Consider the following 17600-nt stretch of genomic DNA (forward strand, 5'->3'; position numbering starts at 1 on the left):
TTATGTGTACGATTGAGATAGCGGGTCACATTAATAGAAACCCTTTGTCAGGGACAATTTTCTGTGCATTAAAAAAAAAAAAACATTTTATGACTTGAACTTATGAAGCTTTATCTTCATTCCTAAAATAACACCCACCAAAAGAGTTACAACAATACAACAGTTAGTGCTTCGATTTTACACTGACAAAATACATTAACCAGTTAAATGCTGTATTTGGAAAGACACGTATTTGAAAATTTGGCCATAATTTCGTCCTTCAAATATCGATCGATTTAAATGACCTTCATTTTGGAAAAATCTCTCAAAAGCTGGTGACTTTATTAAAGTCCTCGGGAGGTCCCAGGTTTGAGAGTTTTTGCCCAGATGAGGGTTATTTAAATCGATCGATATTTGAAGGACGCGTTTTCTGGTCAAATGTTTAAATAACTATCTTTCCAGAGTACGACAGTTAACTGGTTAGGGAAAAGTATGACAAAAAAAAAAATGTTGATTTAGGAAACGAATCTCGTATTAATTATAATCACTAACCTCTCAAAAGGGATGAACTCTGATACTGTTTTGAAATTTCAACTTGGTTTTCATACCAACCGTCCGATATTTGAAGAACGGGCTAAGTTTTGTGGAGAAAAAAATCTTGTTTAAAAAGTACTGAAGAACAAGTCGAGAGGAATCAGAATGAAATGCGAAACAAGCTAGGTTGCTAGACTGCTTTTTACAACTATTTTCCTGTTGGGGCAATTATGTTGTTTTTTTTTTTAATTTCTGATATTCAATGCTTTACAAACAGTGCAAGACATTATAATAAACAGACAATTAATTGCGTCGAACATTTCTTCTTTTCACAAAGAGGACAACGCAAATATTATTATATGAATAATATTCATATTAACCATTGCGTTTTAGTTTCCCCCGAAAATTTACACATGCCCAGCACACTCAAACAAAAAAGTAACAAGTGCATTCTATACAGAATGTTGTTCAGCAAAATGAGCTCTACAACACAGTGTTTAGTAAAATAAATAGCTGTAATCAAAGCATTTCTTTACATTTTGTGATGTACAAGAGAAATCAGAATGAGAAAATTGTCGGTTGCATCGTAACGAATGTGACGATTTTCCTATGGGTGGTAAGGAGAGGGTTAACGTGGGTCTCAGTGTGCTTTGAAAAATGAATTCGGTGTCATCGTTAACCCCCAGGTCTTTTTCAATTTATAGTTACTTAGAGCTGTTGTGCCGTTACAGTGGTGATTTCTCATTTCATGACTGGAATTACTCAGGCGTCAGCCGCAGTGCAGCGCCGCAAAATGAACTAGGGCGAGGTGACATGCTCAAGGCCATATAGCACAGCGGCGGATGATCAAACTCGGTCCATTTGGTATTTGGGGTACGAAGAAGTACGAAGCGAAGACCGTACGGCTGAACTACGCTGTTGTAGGCACAAACATCAAACTTGGAGTTAATTTTCATACGTTATTGCGGAGATATTAGGAATACAATTTCTTATATGGCAAAAACTCAAAATTTAGTATAACTGTATTTGAAATTAATTCTAAAGTCCTTTTTCGTGGTCTAGTTAATCCCACCATGAGCGTGGCTTAGCGGTATGGTCTTTGATTTGTACCCGAAAGGAACCGAGTTCGATTACCACCGCTGCGCTGTGAAGCCTTGAGCACGTCACCTCGTTCTAGTTCAATTTGCGGTGCTGCACTGCGGCTGACGCCTGGATTATTCCAGTCTTCCCTTGGAACTATGGGATGAATAAAGGAAAATTTATTTTTATTTTACTTTGATTTTATTAACGAATTAATATGATGAGTCACATATGAGAGAACGTTCTATAAGAAACAAATTGAAATCTGAAACAAGCTTGTGTTGCAATTTGTTTTGTCAACCAATTTCCTGTTGTAGCAATTATTCTTTTCAGACCGGTATTCCAGTTGCTTTGAACTTTTCTTCTTTTGACAAAGAGGGCTTCGCAAATACGAACCGCATTCAGTTTAACCTCTGCGGTTTGTGCTTGTTTTGTTTTGTTTTTTATATAATGTAGTAATAAAAACTTATGAAATTTCAACGTGGGTTTCATACCAACCGACCGATATGTGACCCATCATCTCAAAACGGTATTATGTCGGAACGAACCATATGCTTGCAACCCGAATTAAATGTTAAACTGGTCAGGAATATAAATCGTTGGGAAAAGCACCCTAAAAATGGTATACATTCTCCTCAGTAAAACATACAAACTCAACATAAGTTTGATATTTCTGGCTATAAATTCAATTTTCAACATCTTAACCAACCCGACTTAATACCGCTTTGAGACAAAGGGTCACATATTTGAAGAAGAGGATAAGTTTTGTGGACAAAAAAAAATTACGTTGCGGCTATGTGGTCTTGTGGTATGACACTCGCTTTCGGATCGGAAGGTCCTGGGTTCGAGCCTCGCTCAGCGCAGAGTTGAGTCCTTGGAAAAGGCTCTTTACTTACATTCTCTCACCGTACTCAGTTATAAAATGAGTACCTGACCGTTGAGAGTGTTGTTTCTGTCCGAAAAAAAATTGATTTTAGTTCTCAATGAATTATATCAATCAGACTATAAACTTATATGGTTTCACATAGTTTTATGCGTTGGTTCATTCATTACATCCGACTGGTGGATGCTCTGAATATTTGACTTAAACCCATAGCATCGATAACCCTGACCTATCGGTGTTATGTCAGGATAACTTGACCACGAAAAATGACTATGAAATTCAACCCCAAGTTTCCTGTTTGTGTCAATAAATTCAATTTTGAGCACCAAGGTCATCCCGACATAATACCGTTTTTGAGACGGTGGGTCAAAAAATAAATACACAACTTTTAATATCTCGTTACTTTAGTCCGTTCTACAACCCGTGCGGACGTGTGATGTTGATGGTACCTCTATTTGCAGTAGTACTGCGAATAGTGATTTCCTCTATTCGCAGTATATTATAATAATAGTAGATAGCGTTCGTATTCGTTATTCGCAGTATTTGCAGATAGTAGATATAATTCATTTCAGTTATTTGCAGAAGTATATTGCAAACGAGGGTTCGTTCTGTATTTGCAGTAGTAGCCTACAGGCCAAGAGCTTTATTGCATAGAGGATTGGGCGCAAAATATAAATATCTTCACGACATTCTGATTTATTTTGGTGATCTTTGGCTCGAACACTAGAATTGTTAGTGACGCGAAGCCGATTTTTATTTTTCATCGGTTTCAGTAGCCTACTATACTTTGGGATCCTTCTTCTTTGCGGTACATAAACAACGAAGGGTATGGGAATGTGAACATTTGGATGATTTCCTTTAACAGTATTCCACACTGTTAATTCTGTTGTGATTACGGTCACTGAACTCGCCGCAGGTTTGAACAGGGGTTTATTTTTCAGAATCACTAACATTAATCGGTAGATAACCACGCCTCTCGGACAATCGTCATAATGTAAACAATGGCAGTGATTGGTAGACACAGCATACTACACAGGTTTTTACTATCGATGGTATGTGTGAAGTACAATACCAACTGTTCTACCTCTTGATCAGTAGAATCAACACAGAAAACTATGTGTAAACTAAAACGTTTATAATATGATCGAGAAAATCGTGTGATAACTAGTCACCCACTTGTCAATATAAAAACGATAACAACGATCAGATGGAGGTCGGATTCGTTCACGTTATTGTTTATAAACAACCAACTATGTTTGTCCGAGCACGTGTGAAGGTGTGTCACAAATTCCATGTTTTTATTGGTCAAAAATCTACTGGTTAATTGCCCCCTCTGTATTCAAAATGACAGCAAATTGTACACTTTGTTCACACGGTGAGCCTGTTCTCAACGCTTTTAAGTACTAGTGAGATTAAATAAATATATATATATATATATATATATATATATATATATATATATATATATATATATAATTATTATTACACTATAATTTGAAACAACCCAAAATTATTTGCAAAGCAATGCTAGTGAATGCAACTTTACTATGAATATTTGTGACCATCGTTTCAAAACGGCATTATGTCGGAGCGAACCATATGCTTGAAAGCCGAATTAAATGTTAAACTGGTCAGGAATAAAAATCGATGGGAATAGCACCCTAAAAAATGGTATCCATTCTCCTCAGTAAAACATACAACTCAACACAAGTTTGATATTTCTGGCTATAAATTCAATTTTCAACATCTTAACCAACCCAACTTAATACCGCTTTGAGACGAAGGGTCACATTTTCTCCACGGGAAAGAGAATCAACACACCATTACTTTTTAAGTTTGTGTCATATTATTTTATTGCAAACGACGAAAAGATCAAAGACATTCGGCACTGTGAGAAAACGGTTCGGTCTATCACAATCCGTATTCAAAATTCGTAACGGCACTTAAAATAATATTATAAGCCAGTATGAAAAAGAACCCCCCCCCCCCCCCAAAAAAAAAAAAAAAAAACAAAAAAAAAACAACAGATCAGGGCACCATATTTCGTAACTTTGGAGGAATGTGTGATGTTCCGTGCGAACCGGACTTGGAACAGACTATACTACTGCGTAAAAAAGGAACAAAAAATGACTATTTTTAGCACTTATGTAAATAATAATAATAATAATAATAATAATAATAATAATAATAATAATAATAATAATAATAATATAATAATAATATATAATAATAATAATAATAATAATAATAATAATAATAACGGTATAGATTTATAGTGCGCCAAACATCCCTTCATAGATTAAACCCTAGCACAGTACACGAACAACGCTAATTTACACATAATCAAGAGAAAGCCTGAAAGAAAATAATGTAGTCCTCCAGAGCCGTTAGGAGTTTATCCAGGTTTCTATAGCGTGAAATGGACAATAGCATTTGCTTGCTCGCTTCGGATAAAACGTTAGTCAAAGTAAAGTACTCTACACCAGACCTAACAGACTCAGCTATAATAAAATAAATAAATAAATTTTTAAAAAAATAATAAAAACAATAATAATAAATAAAGAAATAAATACATAAATAAATAAAACAAATTATTTTTTTTTAAATAGTTTTTATACATTTCAACAGCATTCATTTCGCATTTTTTGGTAGTTTGGGTGACAAAAACGGCCGGGTTTTTTTTTTGGGTCTACTCCCCATTGCCGCAAAAGTATTTATTCTGCTCATTTCATTTTCTTGTTATCCTGTAAACTGAGTGCATTCAATGTCCACTAGGGTCTGTCTTGCCTTCCATTTAATCTTTCCTTTCAGTCGGTTTCTTGTTTTATCATAACAAAGTGAATGCAATTCACTCGTTTTAGTTGCCGAACCGTACAGGAATCGAACGCGGCGTTTTATCTCGGAATTAACATTTCTTTCAATTTGCTACCAACAAAGTGAAACAAAACACGGAGTTTCTTTGTCATTGTTATTAGAACATTTTGGATGATTAGTTCTCACTAAATAAATGTTTGAAAGTAATATAAATGTTTTAGGTTACACGTTATGTTTGGTGTCATGTTTCATGTGTTTGTTGTGAGCAAATTAGCCTACAGAAATGTATAGCGTCGATGACACACTAATTATGCATGAACTAGAGAGGAAATCGAATGCACTCAGTTTACATCCTTTCAGAAACTAGTTTCAGATAATTTAATTTGGCTATTTTGGTAAACCAACCAGACAATCCTATTCACAGATTTGAGAATCCGGACTGCCAGATGGCCACGTGCGTTACCAATTTGGCTTGGGTTAGCACACAGTTTCGTTAGTTTTTAATTTCAATTTTTATAACGTATTGTCAAGTCGACCTTTTGTCTATTAAAACCGATGGTGATTTGAACTGGGTAATTATTCTCAGAAGGACTGCAAGCTGACTACATTAACCATTATTGGTCACAATCGTGTTTCTATTGTTAATTGTTATTTCTCAAAATTATATCTCTAATTCTAAAATAAAAATACAATATTTCTCCGAGTCGAGCCTATTTGATTTTCTTCTTACCAAAACCGATGATTATTTAAAGGGACCAAAATATATGTAATATTTGGCGAAGTGAAGTTTCATTTGTCACGTTTGAACAAGAAATTATTGGTCACGAGGAATTTTGGCTACCGACAGTCCTCCACAGAAACCAGAGCTGCCAGATGGTCAAGTGTGTGACCAAAATTGCCCCCATAGAGAATGTTTCTATTATAAATCTTAAAAAAAAAAAGAATGTTAGTTTAATCAATTTTTTGGTATCAAACCCGTATCTTTTAAGGAGACCAATTATTAGTGTTTGATCAGATGAGGTTCTATTTTACCATTTTTGAAGTCGAAATCGGCTAAGAAGAATTTTGGCTATCTGGCAGCCCTACTGGCAGCACGCCGCGCCGCACAAACAAAACAATACAGATCAAATAACCTAGACTAGAAGTAGACTACCTAAATTATTAGGTATGGTTAGCGTTTCAACGAGTCTTCTTCCCACGATCTTAGAATAATGCTAAAGATTAACTAGAAAGACGAATTAATCAGAATGGGAAATACAACGACATCGTCTTATTGGTGGAACAAAGTATCAGTGTAAGTGCAATATAGAAAAACAGTCAACCAACCTCTCACCCGTGGTGAGAATAGAAGTAGCGGCACCTTCTCACTATTCTCACCTGGTTTTAACCAACGAAGTGACTATTCTCACCCCCGATGCTAGTCTTCATAATAGTAGTCCACAATTGTTGTATGTTTAATCCAAAGGTTGTAATGCAGTTTAAGTTTCTTGTCACAAGTTGCACAATTAAAAAAAAAAAAATGAATCAAATCCAAATCGCAAAAAGCCGGCGACGTTTTTTTCGGTAATCCAATCGGCGGGGGGGGGGGGGGGGGGGGGGGGGGGGGGGAAGAGAATAGAGGCAGCCTTTAACCAACAGATAGGGTTAGCCTAGCCGCCGCCCCTTCTCGCCATTCTCACCCGACCATAATCATCATCACATCTCTCTCCATCATTATCATCATCATCTCCTCTCTCTCTCTCTCTCTCTCTCTCTCTCTCTCTCTCTCTCTCTCTCTCTCTCTCTCTCTCTCTCTCTCTCTCATGATTGCTTTTGGTTTTAGTGGTACTGGTACTGGACGTAAGGAGGGTGAACATACATGTCATTTATTTAGAATTTAGACTGGATGGGCTTGAGAAATGGGAATCATGTTGGAAATCTGTATACGGGAGGATTGAAATCATCATCATCATCCTCTTTCTCTCGTGACTGCATGGAGGATTGAAATCATCATCATCATCCTCTTTCTCTCGTGACTGCATGGAGGATTGAAATCATCATCATCATCCTCTTTCTCTCGTGACTGCATGGAGGATTGAAATCATCATCATCATCCTCTTTCTCTTGTGACTGCATCTTCTTGCTATTCTCACCCAGTATTAACCGACAGGTAGGGTTAGCCTAGCCGCTGCCTCTTCTCGCTATTCTCACCGATCATCATCATCGTCTCTCTCTCTTCCTCTAAGAAGGGTGAGCATACATAATTTAATAAACAAAAATGAATATTATAACAGCTTTTAAAAAGAACAAAATACCGATCACGGAACGTTTCAGGCTTTTTTATTCTCTATTGTCTTCTGGCACTTTTCTACTCACTTCATATCTTGTTGTTACCAACATAAGTGCCTGCTCCACTCACTTTTCTGAATTAAAAATTCACCCCATACACTGGAGCATACTCAATGTCTCAATCGTTTCTATGTTATATGTTTGTGTTGAGAATATTGGCTATTAAGCTTAACTGCTGGTCAAAATAACTTCGCGATGGTGGTGGGCGAACGAATCGGCGGTCTCAGAAGTGGGTGAGAGAGGGATCTAGAAATGACTTGGGTTTGATACGAATATTTTTGTGTTCGTGGATAGCTCACACGGTAGAGCCACGCTCTCACCTGCCAGGCGGAGTTGTCGTACCAATAAGGTCGCAGGTTCAAACCCCACCACCGCCGCGAATAATTTTTATTCTCTATTGTCTTCTGGCACTTTTCTACTCACTTCATATCTTAACGTTTCAGGCTCAACTCAAAACCCTCCTTCAGTCAGCCAACAACAAAAAACAATAAACACATTTTGTACGTCCTCTCTGTTGAAGAAAAGTCTTGGAAAGTAAACCTCAAAAAAGAAACAATAAGAAGCGTTTGATGTGTAATAGGGAGTTCCAAATGAGAGGAATTTAAAACATTTCATTCTGCTTACCCCGATTCTATGTGAAATTTGAAGATGATATATGTGTGACTTGTGGTGATTTTGTAGTCGAACGAATGAACTTGTGTGATATGAAAAAAACTATTGTAAAGCACCTCTGAGCACAAATTGTGGATATATCGATAATAATAATAAGGAGCAGATTTTCTTATACTTAGCCTGTGAGACTGTGTTAGATTATTTTGAATAAGGGAAATAGGAATGTTTTCATGAATTAAGTTAATGATAAAGAGACAAAGACTTTTCGAATTGGAGAAAAGTAAGTCTTGTGATTTTTCATTTTGTGATTCTGAAATTATATATATATGCAGATTTGACCAGAGGGAGGATGGGGTCAAGTCCACGTTGGCATTAAGTATCAAGAAGTAAAAAGCATCTCCTGTCTAGATCCTATTTTTTTACTTTTATATTCTTTTATTTATTTTTCTATCATTATATAGATGGAGAACAGCAATGGCAAGCCGCTGGAAAAGAACACCCGTGTTAATTGCTGGTTTTGTAATGAGGATTTTAACATTGAATTTGACAAAGAGGATGGTGGATGGGATTGTCCTGGTTGTCAACAATATAATGGATTTACAGAAGTGTGTATTATTGTATATTCCATTGCAGCCCATTTAGATTGACAAGTTATATTTGCTTGAATGATTTCACTCTATCAACCAAAAGGCATACGGTATTTGTCAGATTCTAACACATCTCAGGAGAGCCAAGAAGCATGCTGGAATCTGAGTGTGCCTAAATCCAATGCTCATGGGAGGTAACGACTTACTATGTAGATAAAATTTGGTCACCCATTTCCAGTGTGCCATATTGCAGAGTGTGCTGAAATCCAGCGCGAACAGTATTTTTCATAATGTAAAATGATGGAAAAATATCTTAGAATAAGGTCTAATTTTATAGGTAAATATAATTGATGAGAGTGAGAAGATTTGATACGATGACAGAGACTGAAATTGTAATGGTATTTGCACTTTACGGGCATCATGTCTCATCCTACATGTTAATTGTTGCTGTTGAGTTAAGACCCTTTGTGAAATGCTTTGAGCAGTTTTGTGGATATTGCACTATATATAATAATGTTCAAATTAAAAAAAAATAAAAGTTAATCAAGTAGCTCCGGCCTTGTCATGCTGTGGGAGCTTGTGTGCTTGCAATCAAGGATCCCATGGAGCTAGGAGCTATGTCGGCGGGGATTTTGTGCACCTCGGCAGGTCTAACCAAGCCTAACAGGTCCGTAGGGGAGGAGTCGGAACAAAGGATTCACAGGGTATGTGGAGCTCATTAGTCTCAGGAGACAATTTAACTAGGAGAAGGAAAACTCTGATTTCAAAACTGGGTAGATGGAGCTCATTAGTCATGGAAGACAATCGTGTAAGGGAAGGAAACCCGAGCAGAAAACCATGGGTGGACTGGGATCACTAACTCGGGAGAGTAACCAGTCTAGGTGTAAATTTCCAAAATTAATCCTGGTGCTCCAAGCCTGGGGGTTATGCGATGGGCAAACACACACATCATTTGAAAATATCAAGTTGCAGAAACCTACAACAGCAATAAAACCACAAATTCAGTTCTTGAGAGCAGGGGGGGGGGGGGGGGGGGGGGGGGGGGGGGCTCTGTTGAAAAGCTGACAATCCCTCCTTTTTAGCCCAAGAGCACCCTTGATAAAACCTCCAAGAGGTCACAGAAAAAGCCCATCCTATGAGGGACGTGACCTGTGAGAACGCTCTGTGATTCTGGCAGATGTGCTGGATGGCCCAATGTGGCAAAGACACAGGATGAGCTCATATCTAAGGTGAGTGTTTTATCCAATGTTAGGTGATCTTATAATTTTTTTATTTTCTTGATTTAAACAGGAAGGAGACTATGATCGTCCAATACCAGACCAGTATGAGAATAATTTGTCGAAGGGTGAAAAATCATATTGTCAGCGGGAGGCAATTGTTGAGGATGACTCTATCCTTTGTCGATTTTGTCACCAAAACCAAGCACTGAAGGTTGGCCAATTGGCTTCTTTTGTGCCTTTATCAGAGGTAAATATTTTTTCCATGGAGGCATTTTTGTCCTAAAGTAGAACAGTAATGAGTTGGTTTAGAAAAATTATTTTAAAAGCTAAAAGCAATTTTCATTCCTTTGAACAGACACACTCAATGAAAAGAAGTATTAATCAGACAATATAAAGATAGAAAATGTGCATTTGCCATCAAATAACAAACATTTTGAACTTGGAATTCATTGTTTTATACAATTTTTTAAATCACTATAGGACTGGTTGTTCAGATTTTCTTATGTTATTCCATGGAGTTTTTTTTCTGTCCATTTTGTGTTCACACAGGCAAGTTACAATGAAGAAGTGGAAACATATGAGGAATATCTGGAATCTGTGTACAGACTTTGTCAGCGATGTAAAGACAGAGTGAGGGACCATATCGCACTGCAGGATGAGGACATCTTTAAAACGTTAGAAGAGGAGGACAATCTACAAATCAAGCAAACAGGGATTCCTGAACATGAATCGAATTGCTCTAGAACTGTACGGAAGTTTTTTGTAAGTATTTTGATTTGTCTTCACACTTTTTAAAAACTTTCATCTACAGATTGTAAGTAGTCCGTCAGGCTATTAATTCCACAGAGCTGGAATTTATCCAGTTTCTATCACAGGGAAATGAACAATAACAATTGCTTGCTCTCCTTTGGATAGGATGCTAGTCTATCGCAAAGTACTTTCCACCAGATATGACAAAACTAGCTACCCAATCACTGCTTGGTTAAAAAAGTCTCTATTGCACCCAGTATAGATCTTGGTCTCTTTACGTGGGAAGTGAGTGCTCAACCCACTGAGCTATCTAGACCCCTACAGATTGTAAGTGCGGAGGTAAAATTAAAATGCTAACCAATTCTACCTGTAAAGAAACAAAAGTAACAATATTTACAAACAACAACAAAAATGTATTACCTTAATGGTTTTAAAGAGAATTTGGTGAGCATTGGTCATCTTGGTGACGGTTTCAAAATGACAACAATTATTAGAGTGATATCAATCATAGAGCACTTGCCTTTAATTTTGACACATTCAAGTGCTTTATCCTTTTCGATTTATTTGTTACCATTTTCATCATTATTACTAATATTCGATGGACAGTTGATCTAACCTCTAAATGCAATACTATACTTCATAGGTTAGGTCAACGGGCCATCGAATTGTTTTATAATTATTATCTTCAAATTATTGTAGTAATTGGATGAATTTGATTAATTAACAAAACAAAATTTTTATTTCAGTCACACGGACAGAAATGTATCCAGTGTTGGATTACTCCATCATTCTTGTGTCTATGTCTTATGATGGCGGTCATTAACACATCTCTCAGTATGGGGATCTGTGTAGAGATGGAGAAGAATCGACTCAACGGCATCGTCCCGCCCTGTCTCTATACAGCTATTTTGTATACGGCCAGTGTTGTGTCTCTACCTGCAGTTCAAAGCATGTCCCAGTTGCCTTTGTACCTAGGGGCAGGCTTTTGTCTCCTAGGACTCCTTGCTGTCGGGAAAAAAATGGTAAAGAGTTTAAATTTTGAAAATTCATCACTTTTAGGAGATAAAAATTGTAATAATAATGATAATAATAATAATAATAATAATAATAATAATAATAATAATAATAATAATAATAATAATAATAATAATAATAATAATAATAATAATAATAATAATAATAATAATAATGATAATAATAATAATAATACTGCCCTAACCAACAAAAGGACAGTATCTGGGCTGACCCAGATCCAACCAGTTTTGCCGCAATCGACACATTTAGTTTTTTCATTCATAACTCTTTAATTTTATTACATAGTGGAAGTCTTCTAACATTAAATGATAGCTAATGACAAATTGCGTTTTTCTGTTAGTCGGCGATTTCATTGACGTAATATGTTGCGTAATATTTTGAGATACTGTTCTTTCTTGGTTAAAGCCAAGCAAATAACTCTACCTGTAACCAACAAAAGGACAGTATCTTATACGACCGTCTCACATACTGTTCACCCTGGTTAACCGCAACGCAAAATGCCTCGTCCGTATTCACCAAAAGAACAGTATCTCAGTTAAGAATATAGCAAAATACGAATAACTCGATCGACAAACGTTTTACGTCAGCGATGGCGAGCACTCGCCATCACGGACGAGTGAGAGGCAAGGCTAAGTGTGGTTGACCTGGCGTGAGGGGAATGAATAAATTATCTCCGTCAAGTTTGTAGGCGTGCCTCTCATATTACTACATTAGACTATTCCTCAATCTTTTAGACCCTGACTCCTTTTTCAAGATGAGTCTATTTTTATTAAGCATAATAGCTTTAATTTACGCTTATTGATGATTTTGGCTATCTTGTAAATTAGACTTTAATTGTGTATCAGGGTTTTGTCATTGTACAACGATATTGGGGTGAGTGAGTGATAGTGAATTAAACCTAAGAATAGCTGGAAAATAGGGAATGTCCCCCTTCCCCCGCCCCAACACGTACAACACACATACCTTTTTGTTTTAAAATCAATATCTTCATTGTCATAGGAAACGAAAAGCATGAAATGGAACGAAATCTGTTGGTACATTTATACTGAATGAAATAGGCGACATCATTCTTACTAAATTTAAAAAGGTGCCCAAATTATGAGCTAATAAGATGAACCAAAAAAAAAAATTTGGCTTTAGCTAATTTCGCCCACAGGGAGTTACAATAGTACAATTTAGATAAAACAAGGGAATTAATTAAAAGTTCTGCTACATTAAATTACGAATTTTGCTTATTTTATTCATTTCTATGTACATAGATTGTATGGTGTTATTCACGTAGCAGCTTGTTATGGAAATATGTTTATCAATGATGACGCTAAGGTTTTTTGATTTATTTGAAAATTCTGTTGTGCTATTTCCGAGAGTAATAGGTGAATTATTTGCCTTCCACACATTAAAATCTCAGTTTTACTATCATTTACTATCATTTAATTTTAACTTGTTATGGTACATTCAAGATTTAATCTCATAAAACAGCTCGAAATTCGTTGTATTAAGAATTGTAAATTACTTAGGGGTACTGAATCATAAATTTGCGTATCACCAGCATTAAAATGATAACTCAGATTGAATCTGGATATCACACGAGAAAGGGGGTGCTTATACAGAAAAAAAAGGACAGGGCCAAGAACGCACTCCAAAGTTTAGTAAAACTTGTTCTGACTGAATACCATTCACCACGACAGTCTGCCATCGATCCTGTAAATATGGTGTAATCCATTTAAGGGCAATTCCTTTTACGCCGAACTTATTTTCTAGTCTTCTTAACAAAATGTAATGGTTAATTGTGTCAAAGGCATCTGAAAGATCTTAAAGGCATAATAAATTGATATTGTTAGCATCCGCATTATATAACAAAAGATTTTAAGAAGCGCCGTTTCAGTACTGTGTTGCTGTTTGTAGGCTGACTCAACTGTTGTTCTTAAGATGAGATAATTGTGTCAGTACTACCTTCTCCAAAAGTTTGGACAAAAAATAGAAGGATGTGTGGAAAATGAGAGATATGAAGACGATGAAAAAGAAAAACACAAAAAAACCCCAAAATACAACTAAACAAAAAACGCCTGGACAGACAGTCACACCGACACCCATACACACACACAAACGCACACACACACACACACACACACACACACACACACACACACACACACACTAATTAGTTGAAATGAATGAAAAATAAGTATACTTAAGTTAGACGTTTGGTTGAGCATCCGACCAACAAGCAAGGGGATCAGTTTTTTATTGCCAGCTGTATAAAGTTTTGTAATGGTTTTGCTTTCTGTTTTTTTCTTCTCATTTTTTATTACTTGTTTATAAAGCCCCTCTGCCCACCAATCAGCCACAAAAAGCTAGCTTGATATGTTGATCTGGTGGAAAGTAATACGTGAATATTTACAAGTTTTGTCATAGATTAGATTGGTTTTGAACTCAGTGTCTGCAACAATTTAGTCTTTAATCACGGGCGCATAATTTAGTCAAAGATATAAGAACTGCAATCCAAACAGTTGTTAAAAGCAGGAATTTCCACTTTTAACATCCAACGGAGAGGTCAAACTTAGATGTCGCTGGGTCAAACATACGCGTTGTGGTATGTCACTACTGCTGTCGGATGTGAAGGTCATTCGTTTGATTCTATATAGAGTATGCGGTTAGACTAAGGGAGTTAATTTTTGACATTTTACACGGTAATTTATTTATTTATTTATTTATTTATTTATTATTATTATTATTATTATTATTATTATTATTATTATTATTATTATTATTATTAATTATGTGACCCTCCGCCCCGAACGGGGGGTGGGGAGAGGGGGAAGAAAGAAAGAAAGAGAGAGAGAGAGAGAGAGGAGAGAGAGAGAGAGAGAGAGAGAGAGAGAGAGAGAGAGAGAGAGAGAGAGAGAGAGAGAGGAGAGAGAGAGAGAGAGAGCTTGTGCATTGTAGAGGGCGGGAGCTAAATAGAATAAAGATATAAATATGTGTGTGCGTGTGTCTGTGTGTGTGTGTGTGTGTTTATGTGTGTGGTTGTATGTGTGAAAGAAACACGAGGGAGACAAAGAGAGCGAGCGAGACAGGTAGATAAACAAACGGGGAAAAGGGGGGAGGGGGTGGAGCAAAGAATAGGTTGGGATAGTATTAGAAAGCCCTTCGTTTCAAAAGAAGTCAAAGTCAATCAATGATGGGAAACATATTGACCAATGAGATTGCAATTTTAAAAATGGGACTGGTCAAATCATGTGTTACATTGTTTCCATTTTGAGTCAGATGACAGCTTGAAGAGGAGCGGGTTGGGCTGAATTTGTAATGACTTACATGAAATCATATAATTGAATCTTCTTGTTTGAGCTGCAACGTCGAGTTATTTAGGACCTGCCACTCGTTATCACAACCCCTTGTGGTCAATTGTCAGCTATTAAACTCTCCTCCCCTTTTTCTTTGGGTTCACTCCAGTGACTTCTTATATATAGTAGACAATGGTTCACTCACATTGTTTATTGTCTCAAAAGACCCCACCCTCCCTCCCATTCCCAATGAATTCACGTTAAAACGCTCTCTCTCTCTCTCTCTCTCTCTCTCTCTCTCTCTCTCTCTCTCTCTCTCTCTCTCTCTCTCTCTCTCTCTCTCTCTCTCTCTCGCTCCCTCTCTCTCTCTTCTCTCTTATTTATTTATTTATTTTTAAAAATATATCTCTCTGCATCCATCTCTCTCGCTCTCTGTTTGTTACTGACTCTCTCTCTCTCTCTCTCTCTCTCTGTGTGTGTGTGTGTGTGTGTGTGTGTGTTTCTCTCTCTCTCTCTGTGTTTCTCTCTCTCTGTATTCCAGTCTCTCTCTCTCTCTCTCTCTCTCTCTCTCTCTCTCTCTCTCTCTCTCTCTCTCTCTCTCATGTAAACAACAACGCGATAGAAAGTTACAGTGCTCTTCTATTATGTCATGTTACGGATGACGTCATTGGCGTTGGCGACTTATGCGTCAACCAATCAAATCGTCACCAACAGTTTCGCATGGTATTGCTCGCCATACGGCGGCATCTTCGTCACGCCACTCGTTGACGCCACCGCATGCTCACGGACACCGTCAATATTTACGGGGCGGACTACGGCCGTCGGAGATACTGTCCTTTTGTTGGTTAACGATGGGGTTGAAATAGGATACTGTTTCAAGCAAATTTTTAATTGCCTCTAATTTCAAAAATATTTGAGTTATGATCATTCTGACAACTTTGTAAGCTTTCCTATGTCCCAGAGATTCGATTTAGTAAAAAAAGTGATTTTATGATTTTTTGAGAGATACTGTCCTTTTGTTGGTTAGGGCAGAATAATAGTAATAATACTTTATTGCATCCCAAAGGGGAAATTTTTTGTAGTCGCTGTAATTAACTTTACAAATCATTGGTTTACCCTCACAAGGAATAAATAACTCTTCAAAATCCTTAAACTTATGTAGCCTTGCATCAAACTTTCAATTTCAATAAGTTTTCATGACTTAGAGTGACATGCTCTTGAAGGTCTGAAACTGGTGCCAAAATTTCGTGATTTTTGTAATTACAGGCAGGTCTGATATATCATGTTGGACGAGACATGATGCCTGTTAGGCGATATTACATGTTTTGGACAGAGATAACGCTGTTAACGACCTGAGTGAGGTCAGAGAATGTGAGTAAAGAGCCTTTTCCAAGGACTCAATTATGAGCCGCTTAAAGCGTACTTGAACTAAGGATTTTCTGATCCAAAGGCGAGTGGCATGCCACTAGACCGCACAGCTGCACTTATAAACTTGACACCATCATGACTGCAATTATTGAATTGCTGTGAGAAATTGATGTGTAATGAAATGACCCCAGATGATTTTTTCACTTTAAAAAATATACTTTTAAAAAGATTTATTTTATTTTACTTTTTTATTTTTTCCAGCGTACACATTGTCGATGCACTTCATATTCTGCATTGGCTTGCCCTGTTAGTCACGAATGTTCTGTCACCGGCCATGCCACAAAATGTCTACACAGCTTCTTCCTATCTTGTCCTTTGTATCTCTACAACGTCTATGTGTTATGTGTGCTTAACCAAGTCTCGACACCCAAAGAAATTCTCGGAAGTTGCCCCTCAGTGAGTTTTTTTTTTCAGGTTACATTTTTAGACCTTTCATCTCGTATGACTGTATCAGGGAAATTTCTGATGCCACTTCTCATCCTTGATTTTACCAGTGCTGATGGTTTTTCTCGGATCCGCCGAAATCCACAATTTTGGTGTCGGAGGAGGAATTTCATCCTTTTAAAGAATGACAATTCCCCCTAATCAAATGTACTTGCAGGGAAAGACTTGGATGTGTGATGGAACAAATAAATAAAAAATTGAGATTTTTATAATAGGTTATATAAGCTCTAAACGTGGGGGTTAGTGCAGTAAAAATGGGGGCGTAAAGTAGTCAGTTGTTCGAAATTTTCCTCCTTTTTCTCACCATCAGCACTGTTTTATTTTCACATGAATATCTCATTATTTTGTTTCTGAAAAGTTTGCAGATTGGTACAAATAAATGAGAATAAGTTTAAATATGCATAGCAGTGTAAAAAATTCTATATTTGGCGAATATTAAGGACTTGTTGGTTTTTCCATAACTTTGGAAAAAACTGTCATGTTCACCTTCTTTCCATTTTTAAACATTTAAATTTCTCAGCCAAGTTTTGTTTTCTTAAGTAATGGAGCCCAAAACTGCGGCAAACAAATTTTGGAAAAATTTTCCTTCTTTCATTTTTTAAAACTTTTTCTCACCATCAGC

At 36.8% G+C, this 17600-nt stretch overlaps 1 protein-coding gene across 1 annotated transcript; it reads left to right on the plus strand.

Moving 5' to 3' along the window:
- The first annotated feature begins 8691 nt into the window (after positions 1-8691).
- On the plus strand, positions 8692-14386 carry LOC144971685 (transmembrane protein 201 homolog). The gene is made up of 5 exons (XM_078912758.1): positions 8692-8835; positions 10108-10284; positions 10587-10799; positions 11534-11809; positions 14333-14386. The coding sequence occupies exons 1-5, from the start codon at positions 8692-8694 to the stop codon at positions 14384-14386; spliced, it is 864 nt and encodes a 287-aa protein (XP_078768884.1).
- The last annotated feature ends 3214 nt before the right edge of the window (positions 14387-17600 follow it).

The sequence above is a fragment of the Berghia stephanieae genome, chromosome 4 (assembly GCF_034508935.2).
Source record: "Berghia stephanieae isolate SIO BIC M18660-M18661 chromosome 4, UCSD_Bste_1.3, whole genome shotgun sequence".
Lineage (NCBI taxonomy): Eukaryota > Metazoa > Mollusca > Gastropoda > Nudibranchia > Aeolidiidae > Berghia > Berghia stephanieae.